General features: G+C 47.2%; 1 protein-coding gene, 1 long non-coding RNA gene and 1 pseudogene across 2 annotated transcripts in view; all 3 read right to left on the reverse strand.

The window, feature by feature from the left end:
- Positions 1 to 5,366: 5,366 nt before the first annotated feature.
- Positions 5,367 to 5,478, reverse strand: LOC113592745 (uncharacterized; annotated as a pseudogene).
- A 4,900-nt stretch (positions 5,479 to 10,378) lies between these two features.
- The window catches only part of SCPEP1 (serine carboxypeptidase 1), a 32,155-nt gene continuing 19,334 nt past the window's right edge, over positions 10,379 to 23,199 (reverse strand). The window contains exons 7-13 of the mRNA XM_015088386.3: positions 20,485 to 20,522; positions 19,593 to 19,721; positions 18,909 to 19,002; positions 18,082 to 18,195; positions 15,712 to 15,849; positions 14,598 to 14,761; positions 10,379 to 10,959 (exon numbers count right to left, since the gene is read on the reverse strand). Of these exons, the coding sequence (XP_014943872.2) occupies positions 10,897 to 10,959; positions 14,598 to 14,761; positions 15,712 to 15,849; positions 18,082 to 18,195; positions 18,909 to 19,002; positions 19,593 to 19,721; positions 20,485 to 20,522 (740 nt within the window). The 3' untranslated portion in view covers positions 10,379 to 10,896. The remainder of the gene's footprint in view (positions 10,960 to 14,597; positions 14,762 to 15,711; positions 15,850 to 18,081; positions 18,196 to 18,908; positions 19,003 to 19,592; positions 19,722 to 20,484; positions 20,523 to 23,199) is intronic.
- On the reverse strand, positions 13,406 to 14,591 carry LOC128313367 (uncharacterized). Its single transcript, XR_008293966.1, has 2 exons — positions 13,720 to 14,591; positions 13,406 to 13,557 (listed from the first exon to the last, which is right to left on the reverse strand). It is a non-coding gene; the product is annotated as an uncharacterized LOC128313367 (long non-coding RNA).

Here is a 23,199-nt window from a genome sequence, read left to right on the forward strand (position 1 = left end):
CACACTGTTACATCCATTGTGTCTCAATTAGACGACAAGAAGAGAATCGATATTGGACAAATTGTATAAATTTATACAAGCCATTTATACACCAGCGATCCCAGATTTATAATTCTATTTCAGACCTCTACACAAACCGAATTTGAATTCAGTTCCCTATTGCCATGACATTACTATCCTCAGTTACCATCCTCGATCTATCCTCTAATTAGGGTTCCGCTTTTTTGAACGTTGACACCATCTGTTATTAAGGCGTTAAGTTCTCTGCCCTTTCCTTGCAGGATCTTTTTGATTCTCAAATACCCTTTCTTTTCTCTTGCAAATCAAAAGCTATTGCTTCTCAATGTTTCTTTTTTATCTTTTTCTTTTTTTTAAAGTAACCTCTCTAGCCAACATGGGGCTCAAACTCAAGACCCTGAGATGAAGCCTTGCATGCTCTACCGATTGAGTCAGCCAGGTGCCCCATTTGCATTCTGTTTTAACAGCTCTGATCCTCCTCCAGGCATTGTATTTTGTTTTTAAGTTTATTTATTTTGAGAGAGAGAGAGAGCAAGCAGGTGAGGGAGGGGCAGAGAGTGAGGGAGAGAGAATCCCAACGTGGGGCTCGATCCCACAAACCTTGACATCATGACCTGAGCCAAGATCAAGAGTCAGACGCTTAATTGATTGAGCCACTCAGGTGCTCCTCTCCAGGCACTTTAGATCTCCGTGGATGATTCGGTGAGGGATCGTACACTCAGTAAGACAGGGAAGAAAATCACAGGGATTAATATTTCAAAATATTAGCTTGCCGTAAAGAATGCTTGTGGCAGTAAATGTAAAGAGAAGCTAACAATGGATGAATGACACAGACCATTATAAATCAATTTCGTGGATTACTAGGAGCCAAGAAAATGGGAACTATAAAAATCACACAAAAACTGGAAAATGGTTGTGGTTGTTCTATTTACTATTACTGGTTTATTGTAAAGGATATAACTCCACAGCCAAATGGAAGGGTATGGGGGGAGGGGAGGGTGTGAGGGGAGGAGCATGGAGCTTTCATGTCTTCTCTGAGTCTGTCACCCTCCCAGCACCTTTGTCTGTTCACCAATCTGGAAGCCCCAGTACCTGGAAAGCCTTCTGTGCAATACTATTAAATGAAAAAAGGGTAGGGCATAAAATATAAACACATCGTGTTTAAAAACATATCAAAATTAAATTTCCATAGGGATCAAAATTGGAAGAGCTCATACTTAATTTTTCTTAAAAAAATTTTTTTTAACATTTATTCATTTTTGAGAGACAGGGGAGGGGCAGAGAGAGAAGGAGACACAGAATCCGAAGCAGGCTCCAGGCTCTGAGCTGTCAGCACAGAGCCCGATGCAGGGCTTGAACCCTTGAACCGTGAGATCATGACCTGAGCTGAAGTCAGATGCTTAACTTACTGAGCCACCCAGGCGCCCCTCATACTTACTCTTTTTAAACTGATTTCCTCGTAAATAAAATGGGACGTGAAGGCGAAGTCAGAGAGGACCCATCCAGGTAGTTTAAGTGCTCTAAGATATAAGACAAACCCATTTTAAGATAGAAAAGGCTCTTAGTTCTGGCACACTCAACCTACAACAAGCTTGATTATCTACACCACTGCATAGATACAACGTCCATGAAGTCCAGCCTTGCAACAGTGAGCCCTAAGGTGACAGCACAGTGCCTTGTGAGAAATGCCCTCCTACTTGCTGTCCTTGAAGATACTGTTCTCAAGGACTCTGCCGCAGTGAACCTCATCTGCCCACAGAGTTGGAAAGGCAGCGGCACAAATAAGGAGACCGACTTTGTGGAAGGAGGAGAGGTGGCAAATTTTCATGAACAGATGAGGCAAAAAGTGGGTGTCACCACTGAATGTTGAAATTCCAGCCAAAGCAAATGAAGCAGGTAGAAAGCTGTAATAGAGAAAGCTCCCGTCGGCCAAAATGCAGCTCGGGACACCCCACAATCCAGAGGGGGTCCGTCGTACTCTTCCTCCGTTCCCCGCCTGGAAGGCCAGTCAGCCGGACATGCAGAGTGCTACAGGCCTGCTCCATGCCAGGGACACAAGGACATAATCACAACAGGACGGGCAGAGTGCTAGGAGGGCGAGGGAGGGGGCTCCTAACTTAGTCTGGGGGATCACAGAAGGTTCTGGGAGGGTGTCCTGTTTATGCTGAGACCCGAAAGGTAAGTAAGGAATTAGCCAGGTTGGGGGGCGGGGGGGCGAGCTATTCTGGCAAGACGGGCACAGGACCAGCCCAGTGTTGGATGTTGGGGTGGAGAGGAGAAATGTCTCTTCCCTGTTTTTGGTTTTCAGTCTTCCCTTAAGACTCTTGGCCTCTTGCCCTCCCTTCATCCCCCCAGTGAGGAAGGGTGAGTCATTTGACGGGTATCTGTTTTTGCGTCGGTCTCGGTCTCGGTCTCAGCCTGCGATGCTACCAGCGAGGGAGGCCTTGGGGCGCTTGCCTGGGCCCCTCCTACTGCCATGAGCCTCCTCTCCCCGCACTGGGGCCAACCTTGCTGCCGGACTGCAAGATTCCCCTCACAACAGCCATCAGGGAACTTTAACAAAACAAGGCTTCTTAGTCACAAGCCCTGGAGGGTTCACAGCAGCCTGACAGCCACACCGAGGTCAGGGATAAAGACAGAGCTCTGCAGACCTGGGGTCCTGCCTTTTTTGGGTTGAGGGTGGGGGCCTAGCATTTCCTGGGTTCACTCTATTGGTGAAGTTAAAACATAAGAGTGGGGTAAACAGGTTTGGGGGATCTAATGCACTGCACGCTGATGATAATCAACTGTATTAAAAAGTTCAAAGTTGCTAAGAAACTAGATCTTAACTGTTTTCACCACACACACACACAAATTATAATTATGTGATGCGGGTGTTAGCTAACATTGTGCCGATAGGCATAGCGCAATAAAATGTAGCAAAGCAGCATGCCGTGCACTTGAAACATACACGATGTTAGGTTTCGATTACATCTCGATGAAGAAAAGAAAAGGAAAAACTTAAATAATAAAGCCCAAGAAGGGCACCTGGGTGGCTCCGTTGGTTGTGTCCAACTCTCGAGTTTTGGCTCAGGTCATGATCTCATGGTTCATGGGCTCAAACCCCGAGTCAGGCTCTGTGCTGTCAGTGTGGAGCCTGCTCGGAATTTCTCTCTCTCTCTCTCTCTCTCTCTCTGTCCCTCCCTGCTTGTGTGCACATGTCACACACATTCTCTCTCTTTCAAAATAAATACACTTAAAAAAGGCCTGTGGATTTGAACATAAGGCTGTGGGAAAGCCATCAGAGGATCATGTTTGAGTGATGAGCCCAAAGTGAGAAAAGGCATTAAATGGACAAAAGAGCCAAACGAGGAGAAAACGATTGCGGGAAGTACAAGGAGTTGGTTTCCTGACTCTGCCCCTCGTGGGCTGTGTGACCTCTGGGTCTCAGTTTCTTCATCTGTAAACTGGACATAATTAAATCTTTATCTCAGGAGAACAGAAAGGGGAAAACTGCCTAGGACAGTGCTTGGCAGGAAAGGGTGGAATCTGAATCCAACATTGTAATCACTAATGAATCAAGTACGCAAAATGAATTTGGATGAACTTAAAGCACCCTCTCTGCGAAACCAAACCCCAAACAATGAGTTTGCTTGACAGTCTCTGAAACTTTATATACTGGTTACACCCTTAACACCCCGGATTTGCCGCTCATAGCTGTGGGGCCGTGGCCAAGTTATGCGATCTCGCCAAGCCTTCCGCTTCTGTTCTTTAAAATGGCAACAATTACTGTACTCCAGAAGCCTGGGGGATTAAGATGTACAAATCCATACAAAGCATCTTGTATATAATAAACGGTCAACGACTATGATATGTGGTGAATGTGATATGTTGCAAATCTGGACCAAATTGCCAGAGGATGAGCAGGTTTGAGACAAGCTCGCTTTTTCTTTCTTTTTTTAAATTTTTTAATTTTTTTAAATGTTTATTTATTTTTGAGAGAGAGAGAGAGAGAGAGTGGGATCAGAGGAGGGGCAGGAGAGAGGGAGACACAGAATCTGAAGAGCAGGCTCCAGGCCCTGAGCTGTCAGCATAGAGCCCAACGCGGGGCTCGAACTCACGAGCTGTGAGATCATGACCTGACTCGAAGTCAGACGCTTAACCGACTGAGCCACCCAGGCACCTAAGCTCCCCCTTTCAAGGCAGGAATGAAACATGGTGCAAAGTGGGTGGATGCAATTCTTCAGGGTCATACTAACACTCCTTGCACTTGTAAGAAGGACTACAAGTCGGGCAGGTGCCGAGAGAGAGACGTAAAACACCCTGGTGAGCCTATTCTTCCCCCATGTGTGGGGAGTGAGGAGAGCCCAAAAGGCCACACGTCACCATACCTTCTCCACAGACCCTGCCCCTGATGAGAAGAGATGTGAAGTGAGGAAAGACAGCTACCACCATGGTAGCTGGCTTCTAAATGGTTCCAATGATGGTCCACCTCCTGGCATGCACGCCCTTGCATAATCTCCTCTGCTTGAGTGTGGGCTGGGTTATTGACTTGCTCCTAAAGAACAGAATAGGTCAAGGAGATAAGACAGCACTTCTGAAATTAGTTATAAGACGGTGACCTTGATCTTGCCTGAACTCTGACTCTTCTCTTGCTTGCTCTGATGACGCAGGCTGCCACAAGGTGAGCTGCTCTGTGGAGAGGTTCACATGGCAAGTAGCTGCGGGACGCCCTCAGTCCTGTGAGGAACTGAATCTCACCGGCAACCTCATGAGTGAGCTTGGAAGCTGGTCCTTCCCCACTGGAGCCCCGAGACCACCCATTGCAGCCCTAGCCAACACCTTCATGGCAGTCTAGTGAGGGACCCTCACGTAGAGGACTCAGTAAGCCATGCCCAGGTTCTTGACCCCCACAAACTATCAGATAATAAATGTCCTAAGTCACAGTTTCTGGGTAATTTATCATGTAGCAATAGATAACTAAAATGCCCATCAAATAAGTCCCTAGCTCTCTCTTGACTTAACTTCTTAGCAAAATGGTTGGTCTGTCCTAAAGCAGGAAACATAACAAAATCCGAGTGCTTTCTGCCATTAGTTGGCCACAGGGAAGATGTTCCCAATAATTACTGCCTAACATCCCAGCTCCACCTCCCTCAGGCAACTGGAAGACTAAATAGACCATGTGCATCCACAACACCAAATATTCTGGAACAAGAACTAAGTGAACAATCTAAAAAATAACCAGATGAACTGGATCAGGAATTGGAGGATTCCCATAACTATCCTCATTCAGATATATGTACACATAAACAAAAAGCAAACACACAAACATGAAAAACCGAACATCAACTAAAATGGAGGAAATTAACATGAGATACAAAAGACAGATGAGGAACCTTCTTTGGATACAGGACGTGTAAGATATTAAACTGATTAGAACAGATACTACACTTGATCTCAGCCAAAAGGCCGGGAAGCAATCAGGAACATTCTTTGGAAGGTTTGTACTAGAAGAGGTTTGCGCATTGCTCCCTCTCAAGGACATTAGAGCAGACACAAATCCACGAAACAGGAAATGAAGAAGCAGACGAGAAGACATCAGTAAGAAGGGGAAACAGCAGCTGGCATAATGGAAATAAGGAGAAAGATAATTACAGAAAATAAAAGTGCTTCAGAAACGTCAAAAATTGACCAAATATTACCGAAAACCAAAGTACTGATGTTGATGCAACCCTGGTTTTCCCAGCTTTTTTTGAGCTATCACTGACAGACTGTGTGAGTTTCAGGTGTACAATGTATTGATTTAATACATTTGTAAGTTGCTAAATGATTACTGCCATAGCGTTGGCTACCACCTGCTGATGGCAGTCTTGATTAAAAGTACCTATGGGGCGACTAGGTGGCTCTGTGTGGACAGCTCAGAGCCTGGAGCCTGCTCTGGATCCTGTGTCTCCCTCCCTCTCTGCCCCACCCCCATCTGCACTCTGTCTCTTTCTTTCAAAAATAAAACATAAAAAAAATTTTTTTAAAGAAAAAACAAAGTCCCTGGAATAAAAACAGAAGCACAGAAAAGTGGGAAAAAGAGCTTGAAACAATATTCAAATATGCCGTGGAAAACATTGCTCAACTGGTGATCTAAACCTACGAACCAAAAAGCTCACTAAATATCAGGCATAATTAATTCAAGACTATACACATCAATGTACCATCTGAAGTTACCATTTTGTAAGATTAAACAAGTGTCCAGCATCCAGGTATAAAATTAACTGTTTATAAAGGTAAAAAATACAAAGTCAAGGTGGCTTCAAATTTCTCAGCAGCAGTTGATACCAACAATGAAGGAAAGAGGTGACCCAAGGGTCCTGCAGCTGATTAAGTTGTACAGAACAGAGAGCCTTTATCAAATATTCAGGTTCCAGTTGTTGGGCTACTTTGAGTCCATTAAGAAATAATTGTATCTAATTTATGGTATCAGTCAGGTTCAATCAGAGAAGCGGAACTGTGCGCACGCACGTGTGTGTGCATGCATGTGCACGTGTGTACATGTGTGTGCGTGTGTGTGTGTGTGTGTAGGGATTCGACTCGTGCAGCGTGGGAGCTGGGTAGGCAGTCTTCCTGAGGCTGGTGCCTTCAAAATGTGATGCTGGAGACTGAAGTCCACAGGGCAAGCGGTCAGGAAGGGACAATGGACATAAAGTTCTTTCTCTAACTAGAGAAAGAACAACAGCAACCTGGGGCGCCTGGGTGGCTCAGTCGGTTAAGCGCCTGACTTCAGTTCGGGTCACGAGCTCGTGGTTCATGAGTTTGAGCCCCGCCATCAGGCTCTCTGCTGTCGGTGCAGAGCCCACTTCGGATCCCCTTTCCTCCTCTCTCTGCCCCTCTCCTGCTTGCGCTCTCTCTCAAAAATGAGAGGAACAAGAGCTGGAGTCCATGAGGACAGTCCATGGAACAAAACTCATGCCAGTTCGGTCTTCATCACAGACCTAAGCACACTCATCAGGCCCAAGAGGGAGAGAAGCTCCAGGAGGGTCCAAGGTCACGAGGTCACAGCCAGTATTAATAACTAGCATCATTCACTATTTATTCCATATTTCCATATGGAAATTCCATATTCCATATTTATTCCATATTTGCCTTCGGCGAGCACCTTAGTTGGTCATAATTCCTTGACTGGTAGAATGACCCAAACCTTTGTGTGAGGTCTGGGCCACTACCAGTCTAAATTGAGTTATTATCATTTTCCATTGACTTTAACCAGAGGCTATGGGTGTACTACAAGGTACCCCAAAAGATCTCTTGCATTCTCCCTCCTTAATCCTGTGTAGCAGCAACCCAGTTCCCCCTTGATAGTCAGGATCAATCACCCCAGCCTGGACTTTGCCTGTTTATCCAGTGCCCAAAGACGCCAGATGGCAGCTTCAAGCTCCAGTTCAATGCAATCTTTGCTGTGTCTCCTGATGAAAGCATGTCTGCCTTTGTAACTAAGACTTCTAGACCAGCAGAGGCTAAAGTTGCAGGAATGGCAAGCAAAAATTTGACTACTGGGCTGATAGTGAGGAGTTACTTTCATTTGTATCCCTTGATTCCTGGACTCCTGAATCCAGAGCATGGGAGAAGCGTGGGATGCCGATTTAGAGCATACACCGCATACTGAAAGACGTTGCCCCAGCCCCGCAAGGTGTCACCACCTACCTGGTACTGTACTTGAATCTTCAAAAAGCCATTCAACCATGTGTTAAGGCAGTCCCTTTAAGATAATGGGGAACATGGTTCAGATCAGTGAATTCCAAGAGCATGAAACACTTCTGCGCTTCGTTTGTTGTGAATAGCATGATGGCGGACGACACATTCTGTAAGGCCACAGATGGTAGTTTTGGCAGAAACACTGCAGGCAGGGAAGGCAAATCCAAGTCCAGAGCAAGTGTCAATTCCAATAAGAACAACTTGCTGCCTCTTTCATAATGAAAGTGGTCCAATGTAATCAACTTAACACCAGGTAGCTGGCTGACGCCTTCAGGCAATGGTGCCGTATCAGGGACTCAGTGCAGTTCCTTCTGTTGGCAGATTAGGCACTCAGCAGCAGCTATAGCCAGATCAGTCTTGGTGAGCACAAGTCCATGTTCCAGTAGCAAATGTATAATCTCCATCGCTGTCACAGTGGCCACTTCAATTGGTATTGAGTTCACAGAGGTTGCTGGGGAAGGAGACTGTCTGATGTCTACAGAATGCGTCGTCCTAACCACCTGATCGTTAAAATCTTCCTCTCTGCTTTGGTGAGCATTCACACGGAACACAAGTTATCCTCCTATTCTGCCACTCGGAGGTCTATGCTCATACCTCTTCCTCAGACCTTTTGATTTTTCAGTTGTGTTCCTTCCAAGTGCAACTACCCAGCCAAATGATGATTTGGGTGCAGACCCTTTCTTCTGACCACCTCTCTTTCCAGGCAAAGTGAACAAACAGGTATAGTGTCCCCAGTTCTGTCCACTAGGAGGATTTCCCCTGACCATGTTTCAGGGCTGTTCCGGAGAAGGGCTTTCGTGCTACAGCTGTCCATTCTCAGGGGACGCATGCCCACCATGTGGAGCTATCTATAAACCAAGCCTGAGACTACCTCCCCAGGGAGCTGATCAAGGGAATTTCCATGAAGCCATGGGTGTGGGTTGAGAGAGAATATAATGTTGCAAGAAGAGGGCTTTGGGCATCTTGGGATTGGTTACCGGATCTCAGGGCAGGAGAACGTTAACTTCCTCAGGCAGGGATGGATAGAAGGTTGCTTCAAGTGGCAAAAAAGGTTCGCTGTCCCTAGCTTCACTGGAATCTGTCTACATGGCCCTTCCTAATGTTCAAACTCACATTCCTTCCCAACTAATACCCTAGCTTCTATTTCATTTTTTTAAAGCAGGCCCCGTGCCCAACGGGGGGCTTGAACTCATGACCTTGAGATCAAGAGTCACGCACTCTACTGACTGAGCCAGCCAGGCGCCCCCTAGTCCCCTAACGACTAATGAAACAGAGGTTCCCTGTGAGGTTGGGGATTCAATTTGTGTTGTAATTCAATGCCAGGACTCACAAGACTCTGTGACTAGTTATACTCATAGCTAAATTTTTTTCCAGCAAAGGATATGCAGCAGAAGCCGCAGGAGAACATACACTGGTGGAGTCCAGAGGGATCAAAACTGACAGACAGACAAGCCTGTCTTCCTCGTCCACGGCACGCAGGGGCGCTTGCCCTCCAACAGCGAACCGTGGGTAAGTGTGGGGTGTCCCTGTTTTAATCTCAGGTCCAAAAGGGCTGGTCATGCAGGCATAACCCGCTGATAACTCTCTCCTTATGTGCTGCAGGAAGACTTTGGGTTTGGTTTTCAATATCTCAGCCCTGCAACCACAGGCAATAGTGTTCTTTTCAGGATCAGCATAGAGGCTATCACATCCCTTCTGCAGATCGTGAGCCACACACTAAAACTTAAAAGCCTGGATTTTAAAATTAAAGACCCTGAGGCACCTGGGTAGCTCAGTAGGTTAAGCATCCAACTCTTGATTTTGGCTCAGGTCATGATCTCACGGTTGGGGAGTTTGAGCCCCACGTCAGGCTCTGTGCTGTCAGTGTGGAGCCTGCTTGGGATTTTCTCTCTGCTCCTCTCTTTCTCTCTCTCTCAAGATAAATAAACTTCAAAAAAATTTTTAGAAGTTTTTAAGTTTTATTTATTTATTATGAGAGAGAGAGAGAGAGAGAGAGAGAGAGAGAGAGAGAGAGAGAGAAAGTGAGCATGCATAGGGGAGGGCAGAGACAGAATCCCAAGCAGACTCTGTGCTGTCAGCCCAGAGCCCGACGCGGGGCTCGAACTCACAAACAGTGAGATCATGACTCGAGCCAAAGTAAGAGTTGAATGCTCAACCAACTGAGCCACCCAGGTGCCCCTCATTTTGATTTTAAAGAAAAGCTCCAATTCTTTGACTTCACAGTTATGCTTTTAGGAATTTATTGCAAGAAAATAATGAGGATGTGTATAAAAATATAACTGTCAGGATGAATCACCAGAGCACTGTTTATAGCAGCGACAAAGGAGACATTGCTTACGTGAAACAGTTGTGCATTTGGTACATAAATGATGGTGCATCCACAAAACGGAATGCTTCAGCAGCTATTAAAAATGTTATAGAAAGGGGTGCCTGGATAGCTTAGTCAGTTGAGCATCTGGCTTCGACTCGGGTCATGATCTCGTGGCTCATGAGTTCGAGCCCCGCATCAGGCTCTGTACTAACAGCTCAGAGCCTGGAGCCTGCTTCGGATTCTGTGTCTCCCTCTCTCTCTGCCCCTCCCCCACTCACGCTCTGTCTCTCTCTCTCTCCTTCAAAAATAAATAAGCATTAAAAAAAATGTTACAGAAGAAACTTTACTGACATGAAGAGGTGTTTAGGACAAACGGATATGTGAACAAGGCAGTAAAACAACATACGGTAATGATTCCATTCTTGTAAAAAATATACATGCATATATAGCAAAAAAAGACTTCCAAAGACAGACACTAAACTGACAGCCGAACTTATCCCGGGGAAGGGAGTAAAAGGGTGTTTATTTTGTTGTTTACCTGTCTTTCTTTTTTTCCCCCATAAACCACATAATTTACTTTCGTAATACAAACATGTTAACTTATTTCAACCTTTCATTTTGATGAAAACAAATCCATTAGAGAAGAAAACAACTTAGGTTTGTTCAGAAGCAGAACTGATTTCCAAGTTGCCACGGAGGCAGCGATTCTGTTCTCTGGAGAAGCGGGCAGGAAACTTCACGCGCACAGGCGAGTGGGTTCAAGGGAGAGCAGTGCCTCCTACAGCTGCAGGGTGCTCGCTTCAGCCCCTGTGCCCCAAGGCCAAGCAACTCACCTCCGGTCCATCCTATTCCTGCTGAGTCACCATCCTCATCATCTTCAGAGCCATGTCTCCTTGGTCAGAAGGAACCTAGAGCCGAACAGGGTCCGAGTTAGCCCTCCTGGTTGTGTCCCTGGTTCTGGGGTCAGGAGCAACGTCCTGAGACCCTGCTCCCACGGGAAGTACAGCTCTGGGACAGCAGCCTGAGAGGCCAGCTGCACCTGAGTGCGTCCTGTAAGGGAGGGTCCCGTCTGCGAAATGACCCCTGCACGGGACAAAAGCTTGTCAGATTACAGGGATCTAAAGAAGTCAGCATTTAGGAAAGAATCTTCCACTCCATTTGGGGCTGATCTGTTGATTTTTTTCCTTTTTCCCCCCTTTTTTAATGTTTTTACTTATTTGAGAGAGAGAGAGAGAGAGAGAGAGAGAGAGGGAGAGAGAACAAGCGGGGGAGGGGGAGAGAGAGGGAGGCAGAGGATCCAAAGTGAACTCTGCGCTGACAGTAGAGAGCCCGATGTGGGGCTCGAACTCACGAACCGTGAGATCATGACCTGAGCCAAAGTCGGATGCTTAACCAACGAGCCACCCAGGCGCCCCGGTTGGTTTCTTTGTAAGACCCATGCTTGCGTTACCAGCACCTAGCCTGTTCAAGGAAGAGGGAAGGTGCTAGACATTTTAAAGGATGCTCTGTGCAGGAAGGATCTCAGACTGGAAATGGAGTACGAAATAGCCAAGAAGGAAGCTAGTAGGAAATCTGTCAACAGATAACAAACAAACAAGATGTTTTGTTTTGGGGTGGCACCCCATTTTTGTATTGTTACATTCAACTTTCTTTCATTTCCATTTCTCCCTTAGATTTTTCGAGTAATTCCTTTATAAACCTCCTACCCACACACCATCAAAAAAGGGGAGGGGCGGAGGCCTCAGTTTCTCCTCCACAATGATCGGGGTCGAGTTGATGGCACGAGTTCTGAAACTCCATGGCTCCCTGATTCTCTGTGGCACACTGCTGTCCCCGACCCTCTCTCCCAGCCCGGTCCCCAGGAAGCACAGGCACAGTGGGGTATAGCAGAATGACATTTCATCAACTAAAGGGGAAATGGTTGGGGAGAACTTAATAACAGTTTCCAAGAACTATTTTAAGCCTGCCCCAACTGATCTCTTGTTCCCTAGGTGACAAACCAGAGGAAACGGGCCTGAACTCCAATACACCACTGACAGCACGCAGCCCGTCCCTTCCTGCTTCCCCTCCCACCTGCCTATGCGGCCTACAGTCACAGCTCTGTGTCCTAAGACATCCTACCGGCTTTCTCCTAGTTGATATTGAGGGGACTCAGCATACTCAAAGCCCTAACAAAAATGCCGTCCTAACCCCAAGTCCTGCGGCCTTGTTCATGGTCCCTTCAGATCAAGTGTCTTCAAAGGGCAGGCTCTACTTCCTTCCGGTTTCTGGAGGAAAACTGCCCATCCACCTGCTCCGTCCTTTCCATTGCACTGAGATCGCTTAGCCACGACCACTATGGATACCAGGGAGCCCACACGTCACTCCTTTAGCTGAGTTCATGGCGGCTTGCGGCACCACTGGCCCCTCTACTTGGCGGATGCCCGAGTCCCCGGCCTCTCTCCTACTTTCCCGGCTGCCCCTTCTCAAGTCTCAATTTGTATGTCCTTCTTTCGCCTCCTGTATCTTACACCCTGGTGCTCCCAGGGCCCTGTCCCAGGCCTTTTTCATATTCCACTCCCAAATCTCTCTCTCCCACAACAAAAATTGGCCTCCAGGTCATAGAAACACAGCATATATATTCAGTTGTCTTATGGGCGTCCCACTTGGCTGTTCTACAGGCAGTTACCATTCTCCTGTATCAAATTCCTCACTTCTCTCCCTTCTGGGTCACTATGAAAACATCTTAATGTTTATAGATTTTTGAGAGCGCGAGAGACAGACAGACTGTGAGTGGGGAGGGACAGAGAGAGAAGGAGACGCAGAATCCAAAGCAGGCTCCAGGCTCAGAGCTGTCAGCACAGAGCCCGACATGGGGTGCGAACTCACGGACCACAAGATCATGACCTGAGCCCAAGTCGGATGCTTAACCGACAGCCACTCAGGCGCCCCTATAAAAGCATCTTTGATCGGCTCGGCTCTTTGCCCCAGTCTTGTCCCAGGCCCTTTGCTGCTAGAATGTTATTTCTTAGACAAATCTGGTACTTTCACTCCTTTGCTTTAGGACCCTCAACAGCCCGACTGTTGCTTTCAGGACAGGGAGATACCTAACTCGGTATCTCTCCCCAGTGCCTGCGGCCTCGATGGTCTGAAGGTTCCTCTGGACCTGCGCATCCTGTTCTCCTTGCTCCTACACCTCCTCTCTGCCTAGCTGATAGCCCTGAGGAGTGGTTCGTGGAGGGGGCACTTAGGTCCCTGCCAAAATCTCTCTCATCACCTCCCCAGCCATCCAAATAAACACACTGTGTATGTTTAATATACAAACTATGTGCTTCACGTACAAACCGAGCTTAAAGACCAGTTTCCCAGGCCTGCTTTTTTTTTTAAGTTTATTTATTTATTTTGACAGAGATAGAGAGAGTGGGGGAGGGACAGAGAGAGAAGGAGAGAGAGAATCCCAAGCAGGCTCCGAACTGTTAGCGCAGAGCCTGATGCAAGGCTCATCTCACGAACCGTGAGATCGTGACCTGAACCGAAACCACGAGTCAGACGCTTAACCAACTGAGCCACCCAGGCGCTCCCCTAGACCCACTTTCTAAGCAGACTACTGCCCCTCAGCTCATTCTCTATGGAGTGTATCCTAAGCACAAGTGAGCCAAGTGGGCAGGGCAGGCCAGAGGGCACCTTACCATCCCTCCCAACGAATCTTCTCCAGGAAACCACCATCCTGGGAAGAAGAGAAACCCTGTATTTAAGTAGCCAAACCAAAGCATAACCCACAGGGCACCTTCTCCTCTGGTACCTGCATAGGTGTCTGTTCGTGCACAGGCATGCACACGTGTGTGTATACAGTGGATTTATCCCTTTATAATCTCCCCCGGCCCACGGAAAGCCACTCAGTCAACATACAACCTAAGGGGAAATAGTGTGTTCGCTCAGAAATGCAGGAGCGAAGCGGCCTCGTCTTTGCACAGAAAGCCTCTTCCAAACTGAAATTCTGGAGCTACCGCTGCTCGAAAACACTGCCCCCTACCTTGTACCACGCACTGGGACTCCGCTTTCCAGAGCACTGAACTTTGGGTTTTGCTCCCTGAAAATGTCAGGGAAAGACAACTTCTCCCTTCTTCCCCCAGGACGAACAAAAAGGAAAGTCACACTAAATTCATTTAAACTAAGGAATAAAGGATAGAGAGCCTAGCTTAACGCTCTCAGAAGGATTTGATTTTTTAAATGAGAATTTCCAGGGTCGCCCGCCTGGCTTCGTTGGTAGAGCGTACGACTCTTGACCTCAGGGTTGGGAGTTCGAGCCCCACCTTGGATGTAGAGGTTACTTAAAAATTGTTTTAGATCTTAAAAATAATAATACATAAATAAATGAGAATTTCTAGACTCAAAGGAATGAAGCACTAATAGCAAAAATTAACTAGAGACTTCAAAATACTCCCAAGCCCAAAGCACTTCTTCTAAGGCCGAAACAGGCAGTGCACCCACGCATAATCAACTGCCCGTGGCTTTGTTCTCAGAACAGCTGAGAGCCCACAACAAAGGCTGCCGGACTCTCTCTCACCATGTGCCCAGCTCTGAGAATCCAGTAGAAAGCCAGGTTCTTGTAGGACTTGACAAAAGCAGACGTTTCAGAAGATTGAGGGTCGCTGTACAGGGCCTTCCACTTCAGCTGATTGAATTTGGGCAGTTCGGCCCACTTCAATTTCCGCATCCAGGCCTCCTGACCTGGTGGGAGGGACAAAGAAGGGTCTGGCATCAACAGTTGGGTGGGGTAGAAACAAAAATCCAGGGCCCATAATTTCACATTTCCCAAACTGTAATGTGCATAAGGCTCATCCCGAGATTCGTTACAATGCAGATTCTGAGTCAGTGGGGCTGGGTGAGGGGCCTGAGACTGCATTTCTAGCAAACCCCCAGTGATACCCAAGACAACGGGGAGGCACTTAGAAGCTCTGAGGTCCGGCTATGTTCGCCCCTGACTCTCCCATCACTGTATGCTCTGAAGGAAGGAAACTGGGGACCTGTGCAGGTGGCAGGACTCTCCGGAGGACTGAGAAATCTGAGGGTCAGTAGATGCTAACGTGGCTCACCCGAGCAGCTCATGGAAGAAACGCAGAACCTTTTCAAAGTGTCCTTAGTGCCCTTGGTGTACAAGTGGCAGAAATATTCAATCCTGCCGACCTTGTGAAGGCATCACATTTGTCAGACTGCGTGCCTCGATTTGCCTGCCGGTTCTGAGAACTTCACCTGGTCTTACTGCAGTAAGACCACACAGGACCAGAAACACACAGGACCCATTTCCCCTGGGTTTACAGTCAGTAGGGTTTAGTTTCAATTCGGCTTGCAGGGCTTACCACCTACTGTGACGGGGCACGGAGACGGGGTTTTCCCTCGGTTCCACGGTGCATTTATCCCATGACCAGGAGAATATCTCCTTTTCTTTCATCATATGTAAGGGCCTCAAAAATCTGCCAGGCCCAGGCTTCTCTAAGGGGCCACAGCTCTGTCCTCTTTAAAGAAGTCAAGGTCAGGGCACATGGGCATAACAGGAAGTGGCCTTCCTCCTGGCATTTCTACATCACCAGCCTCAAGACCGACACGTCCGAGGCTGGCTTCCTTCCAGCTCAACCCATGGAACTAACTGCCTCCACGTGCCCCACGGACTGTGTTCCTACCCATGGTGTCCACGATGAGATCGAGCTGTCCATTATACACGGTCACATTGACCCCGGCTTCCAGCAACTCATCCACAATGCTGATGACCGGCTTCATGAAGTCCCCCTCCATGTTCTGGAAGACACTGGCAGACTGGCCTGCACGTGGGGAAGCAGAAAGAGGGAACAGCTTGCAACCTGCCAGAACAAGAGGCACCTTTCAGTCCAGAGCATCCTGGGCTCCGGCACCCACAAGGCACCACCGCGTTCCACATAACAGAGGCGGAAAACACAAATGCTTCACCAGCCGGCCCAGAAACCCCCGCCGTGAGCCAGTCATCTAAAATGAAGCCTGTCAGGCAAATGTGCTCTGTTCACTCCAGTGCACGTGCTGACAGCTGACATCATTTTTCAGGAGGAACTGAAACCCAGAGAGGGCTTCATGCCCGAGCAAACAGGGAGCTTCAGAAAACGCTGTCCTCTCAAGGAACAAACTCTGCTTTTGGGCAAGTGATAGTTTTCCTCCTTTGCTGAGTAACACTGGGGCCAAGTTCTAAGTTCTGAACAAGTGGGGCCAAATCAGACCTAAACCAATGCCAAGCGAGCCCTCAGTAAGGCTGCAAGGAGGACCAGCCCCTGGCAAGAGAACAGGTGGTCGGTGCCACAGTGCGACCGGATTCCTGACCGTCGTCACCATAACATCGAATGCAAAAGTAATGACGACAGCTGCTACTAATTTTTATTTGCTAGTCGCTGCTTTCAGCAAGCACTTTACAAACAACAACCCACTTCCTCTTCATCAGCCCTAGGAGATGAGGAGTCTTAACCTAGCGCAGGAGTTCATGAACACGAGGCTCAGAGACATGTTCAGGGGGAAACAGCTAGTCAGTGGCAGGCTGGGCTCAGGCCTGGCTGACTCCAAAGCATGTGGGCTTAACTGCAAACCAGAGCTCAAGACCCTGGGTGTGGGTACTTCCAGAGAGTTTGTCCTTTCCAGACCATACACAGATACAGCTGGAGCCAAAAAGGAGTTTTTTCTATCAGTCAACGTCCGCAAAAATGTCGTCCCCTTGCCCGTCCAGCCGCATGGGCAGGGAGTGAGAGTCCCTGTAGCTAGAGAAGCTGGATGGAAAACGCTGTCATCACAAACTGAAGGGGCTGAGCTGGAAAGGTGCTCTTGCAGGCTTGACCTTTAAGCTGACCTCCTGTGATGGCTCACACCTCTATTCTCAGTCCTCAACGGCTCCCCGTGCTTGTACTTCCCCATGCTCTGACACCACATTCTTATTATTTGACCTAATTAACTCGCCCCTTGGTGCCTGGGTGGCTCCGTCGGTTACACATCTGACTTTGGCTCAGGTCGTGATCTCACAGTTTGTGAGTTCAAGCCCCACCTTGGGCTCTGTGCTGACAGCTCAGAGCCTGGAGCCTGCTTCCGATTCTGTGTCTCCCTGTCTCTCTGCCCCATGTCCCTACCCCACTCGTGCTGTCTCTCTCTCTCAAAAATGAATAAATGTTAAAAATAATGTACTCGCCCCCTCATTTCTAGAAAACTCTAAGGGGTGAGGCAGATGCTCACCAGGGCTACGATGAATCTTCTAACTTTAGGTTGGGAGGGTGGCCCGTATCCCCGGAGGAAGCAAGGGCCAGGGTCGAGTCTTAGCGGCTCAGCAGCCATCAAGGAGCTGCTAGAAAGACACAGCCCTGGGGTAACTCAGACATAAAGGAAACCCTCTTCAGCTTGAGTGTTTCTCCTCCAGGAATCCGGGAGTCCCGCTCGCTCACGGCCTCCCTATAGGACCGAGTGGGAACTTATCCAAGTTTCCTACCTGGTCCTGGTCTCTGAGAACCCCAAATATTTCCCCCAGAGATGGCCCCCAGAACAGAAGGTGGTAGACCCCAGACCACATCCAGCGTCAGGACCCAGGGAGGCCTGCCAGGGAGGTGGTCAAAACCTGCCCCAAAGACCTTGGTCTGGAAGTCATACCCACAACCGACTGTGGCTTTGGGCATGGCTTTTTTTTTTTTAATCTCAATTTTGTTTATTACGGGAAACTTCAAACTGATACAAAAGTAAAACCAGCGGGAAGATTCTCAGGTGCCCACAATCTGGCTTATCAATCCACAATCTGGTTTATCAGTTATCAACACCTAACCCATCATTTCATTCCTTCCCCCATCTCCCCACTTCCCTCTTATTCTCAACCAATTTTGGCGCATTATTTACTGTCTCTCTATTTTTTTGCTCATCTATAAAACATGGATAGTAAAGCTGTTCTGCTTCAACATGTCAACCCATCAACAAAACCCATTCTTCAAATTAAGACGTCTGAATTCACCTCTATTGCCCCCCAACCCTACCAACGGCACTTAATTAGGTCACGCAAGTACCTCCCCAGGAGCAATCCTCAGGAATAATTTTGAGCTTCTTCCTGATGGGACCGTTCATGAGCTGACTTAAGGTATCCTGTTGTAGGTGTCTCACGTGGCGTTGGTAAAGATGAACTAAAACAAACTGGTACACAGTGAGTTCAAAGGACTGGAAATAAGACCAAGACGATGTCTTTCCCAAGCTGCTGGGACACAGTGTCTAAGAGGGAGGCTTTCAGCTGGAAAATGAAAAGTGTCGCCTTAATTCACCCCAGATGGAGGAAGAAGGCCAGAAACACGTTGAAAGTGGAGATGCTTTATTAACTTTGCTGCATTTTATGTACTTTGGGGCCATTGAGTTTCTCCAGCACGGCCAATGGAAATCGGCTAAGAAGTGGAATCGAGGGGTTCCTGCAGCCTTTATAGGCCTGTCCCGGAGGGAGGATGCCAGGTATGGGCATCCAGTGAGCCTGGGTCAGCTGAAAGACAACTCGATCCAGCCTTCAGGGGGACTGACGTTGTAATCTGATGGGCAGAAGTTGGGTTCCAAGACACTACGCTAAGTGAAAGAACCCAGGTGCAAGAGACCACCCACTGCACGGTTCCCTTTATATGAAGTGCCCCAGGAAGGCATATGTGGAGACGTAGATTAGTGGATGGTGGTAGAACCGGATGGTGGTTATGACAGTGCAGCCCAGTGGACGCACTAAAACCACTGAATCATACACTTCACATGGGTGCAATTTACGGTATGTAAATTATATCAAAAAAGCTAAAAAAAAAAAAAATTGATTTCCTCTTGTACAGAGACAGACAGACAGGGTCTAGCAACTTCCAGGTCCACTTACCTAGGTGGCTCTGGGTGAACTCCAGGCTCGACTCCATCGCAGCCATGGGAGCGCTTTTAGTTAAGATGTTATAGAAGTTCACCCCATCCGTGTTCTGAAACAGAGAATTATATGCGGCTGTTTGTTTCATTTGTCCATGATTGAGGCTGCAAAACAGAAAGACAACTGGCTCTCCATCTTATCCAAGGACAGCTTTAACTCTGTAAATGCGCTTGGATCGGAGCAGCGGCTCCGAGGGCTGAGAGCAGCTGTCAGCCGAGTCTCCTGGGGGTAGTGAGCGGCTCGTCCGAGGGGAGCTCAGTTGCTGGAGAAAACAAGGGCCCGTGTGTTAGCTTATAGGGAGAACAGAGCCACGGAGGGCCCTACACACTCAAGTCCTCAGCCCGGCATCCTTCCCTTCTGGGATGCTGCGATGCTTGGCAAGGATCCAAACGTTCACGTTGGCAAGACACGTCGCTTCTTACACAGTCCATACGCTCAGCCGAGGATGAGCAGGTCTTACAGGCCTGGGTGGCTTTCTGACCTCCTCACTGCTCAGACTCATCAGCTTTATTTCTTAGCATGCGATCACTTTCAGATTCGTGGGGAGTCTCAGGATAAGACCCGAATCCCGACGACACCAACCAGGAGCCCTTCCTCCATGGGAACAAGGCAAGTGGGCTGCCTCCAAGGGTGTCCCGTTACCTGTTCAATGAGCATTTCCGCTTTCCCCCACAGCTGGGTGGCCTCTACATAGTGCTCCTTATTCACGGCATCCAGGACTTGCTCTGCAACCTGAGACACCTCTGCCAGACCTTGGTCATCAAGAAGAGACTAGAACGCAAACCGAGAACGAAAAGGCCCATGTTGCTCAGAGACACAAACCTGGCATCACGTACAGCTAGGGATGGCCGACAGACTGGGAGGGAGAAAGGGGACTACATATGAAAGTGAATTGTTGGGTCGCCTGGGTGGCTCAGTTGGTTAAGCATCTGACTTCAACTCAGGTCATGATGTCATGGTCCGTGAGTTCGAGCCCCACGTCAGGCTCTCTGCTGTCAGCTCAGAGCCTGGCTCAGATTCTGCATCTCCCTCTGTCTCCGCCCCTCCCCTGCTCACACTCTGTCTCTCTCTCTCTCTAAAAAATAAATAAACATTAACAACAACAAAAAAAGTGTATTGTTTTAAGTCACACAGTCATTGATGAAAAAAATACAGCAAAATGTTAAGAGTCTAGATGGTAGGTACTTGGGTGTTCAGTGATCTTTCCACTTTTCTGCATATTTGAAAATGTTTGTAATAAAAAGATATATTTTATTACAAATGTATTACAAATTATAATAAAATATATATTAAAAATATATAAAAATTTTTATAATAAAAAAATTAAAAGTTGGGGGGATTTTTAAAAAATTGTGTTTCTGGTACCTGGAAAAATGGGTAACTATGCTGATGTTTCTTTAAAATTTGCCCCCAAGGAGCAGTGTCAACCTCACAGGCAAACTCAGCTAGCCTGTTCTTCCTGGAGACAGAGCCAGAAGAGGTCAGCTGGGCTGCTGACCAGGGTGGGTGCAGCGTTGGGGATGCATCTACTCACCACGCTGTACAGGTAAGGTCCCCAGGAGAGCACCGAATCTAAAGGAAACCACATATGTACAAAGTAAGTTTGTCGTGGCTCTGTCCTCCCAAAGAAAAACCGTACTAGCTTCCCTCCCAAAGCAGAGACAGATGCAAGAAACCTGGTGGCTTTGGGTCTCAAGGCTCCGTGCAGGGCTGATGTCTCAGGAGTTGGGAGGTGGGATGATGTGGAAGCCTTTCTGTTGACTCAGGACTAATGACATGTTAATTTGACCTGATACTGGCCCAGCAAGTGAGTGATAGCCAGCGATGGCATCCCTACAGGTAGGCTGTGTGTGTGTGTGTGTGTGTGTGTGTGCGCGCGTGTATGCAGGTTCCTCTCTGCTAGACCTCTAGGCATGTTGACAGCTTAAAATATGTCCCCCGCCCTCACATTTCTTCTCTGTATTTGCTCCTCCAGTTTGGGGACACTAGCTTCTGCCAAGGAGCTAATTAAGGAAGAAGACTAAGGATTTTGTAATTCAATGTCTATGACTATACTGCCAACCAATTATTTTCTATTCCACAAACATATTGAGAATTTACTAAGGGTCTAAAGCCAGCAAGGAGTTTTAAAAGATACTGAGCCTGGGTGGCTCAGTCGGTTGAGCATCTGACTCCTGATTTCAGCTCAGGTCATCATCCTAGGGTCATGGGATCCAGCCCCATATCAGGCGCTGTGCTGACTACGGAGCCTGCTTGGGATTCTCTCTCTCTCTCTCTCTCTCTCTCTCTTCCTTGCTCACACACACTCTCTCTCTAAAATAAAAAAAGCTGGCACAAAAAAAGACACTCAGATCAATGGAACAGAATAGAGAACCCAGAAATGGACCCACAAACGTATGGCCAACTAATGTTTGACAAAGTAGGAAAGAATATCCAATGGAATAAAGACAGTCTCTTCAGCAAACGGTGCTGGGAAAACTGGACAGCAACATGCAGAAGAATGAACCTGGACCACTTTCTTACACCATTCACAAAAATAAACTCAAAATGGATGAAAGACCTCAATATAAGACAGGAAGCCATCAAAATCCTCGAGGAGAAAGCAGGCAAAAACCTCTTTGACCTTGGCTGCAGCATCTCCTTACTCCACACGTCTACAGAGGCAAGGGAAACAAAAGCAAAAATGAACTACTGGGACCTCATCAAAATAAAAAGCTTCTGCACAGTGAAGGAAACGATCAGCAAAACTAAAAGGCAACCAATGGAATGGGAGAAGATATTTGCAAATGACATATCAGATAAAGGGTTAGTGTCTAAAATCTAGAGAACTTATTAAAGTCAACACCCAAAAAATAATTAGTCCAGTGAAGAAATGGGCAAAAGACATGAATAGACACTTCTCCAAAGAAGACATCCAGATGGCCAACTGACACATGAAAAAATGCTCCACATCACTCATCATCAGAGAAATACAAATCAAAACCACAATGAGATACCACCCCACACCTGTCAGAATGGCTAAAATTAACAACTCAGGCAACAACAGAGGTTGGCGAGGATGCGGAGAAAGAGGATCTCTTTTGTACTGCTGGTGGGAATGAAAACTGGCGCAGCCACTCTGGAAAACAGTATAGAGGTTCCTCAAAAAACTAAAAATAGAACTACCCTATGACCCAGCAATTGCACTACTAGGTATTTATCCAAGGGATACAGGTGTGCTGTTTCGAAGGGGCACATGCACCCCAATGCTTATACCAGCGCTAGCGACAATAGCAAAAATATAGAAAGAGCCCAATATGTCCATCGACTGATGAATGGATAAAGAAGATGTGGTATACAATGAAGTATTACTTGGCAAGCCAAAAGAATGAAATCTTGCCATTTGCAACTACGTGGAAGGAACTGGAGGGTATTATGCTAAGCGAAATATCATATGACTTCACTCATATGAGGAATTTAAGATGCAAAACAGATGAACGTAAGGGAAGGGAAACAAAAATAATACAAAAACAGGGAGAGGGACAAAACATAAGAGACTCTTAAATATAGAAAACAAACAGAGGGTTGCTGGAAGGGTTGCAGAAGGGGGATGGGCTAAATGGGTAAGGGGCTTAAGGAATCTACTCCTGAAATCATTGTTGCACCATATGCTAACTAACTTGGATGTAAAGTAAACAATAAATTTAAAATAAAATCATAAAATAAAATAAAATAAAATAAAAGGGTGCCTGGATGGCTCAGTCATTAAGCATCTGACTTCGGCTCAGGTCATGATCTCACAGTTGGTGAGTTTGAGCCCCACGTCGGATGTGCACAAGCCCCGCTTTGGGAGAGCTCCAGACCCGCTTTGGGTAAAAACATGAGCCCCAGGTGAGCCCCGCTTCTCTCTCTGCCCCTCACTCATTTGCCGCCCGCAAAAGAAAAGTAAATAAATAAATAAAATAAAATAAAATAATTAAAAAACAACAACAAATGAGTAAAACAACGCCTGCCCTCAAAGAGAACAGTTGAGCTTAGTTTGGATGATTCCCAATTCCCAGATCTATAGGTAAGGCTTGTACCACTGACATGTGCCAACAAAGTACCAAGGACTACAACTTGCACATTTGAATGTGTCATTCCTTTGCTTAAGAACCTTCAATAGTTCCTAAGGCTAAGCATCTCAAAGTATGCTTCAAGTAACCTCAGTTCTGCAGGATTTTACTCTAGGTATTAGAGAAGAAAAAGTGGTTCTTCAGTTAAGTATCTT

Source organism: Acinonyx jubatus, chromosome E1 (genome assembly GCF_027475565.1).
Source record: "Acinonyx jubatus isolate Ajub_Pintada_27869175 chromosome E1, VMU_Ajub_asm_v1.0, whole genome shotgun sequence".
NCBI lineage: Eukaryota > Metazoa > Chordata > Mammalia > Carnivora > Felidae > Acinonyx > Acinonyx jubatus.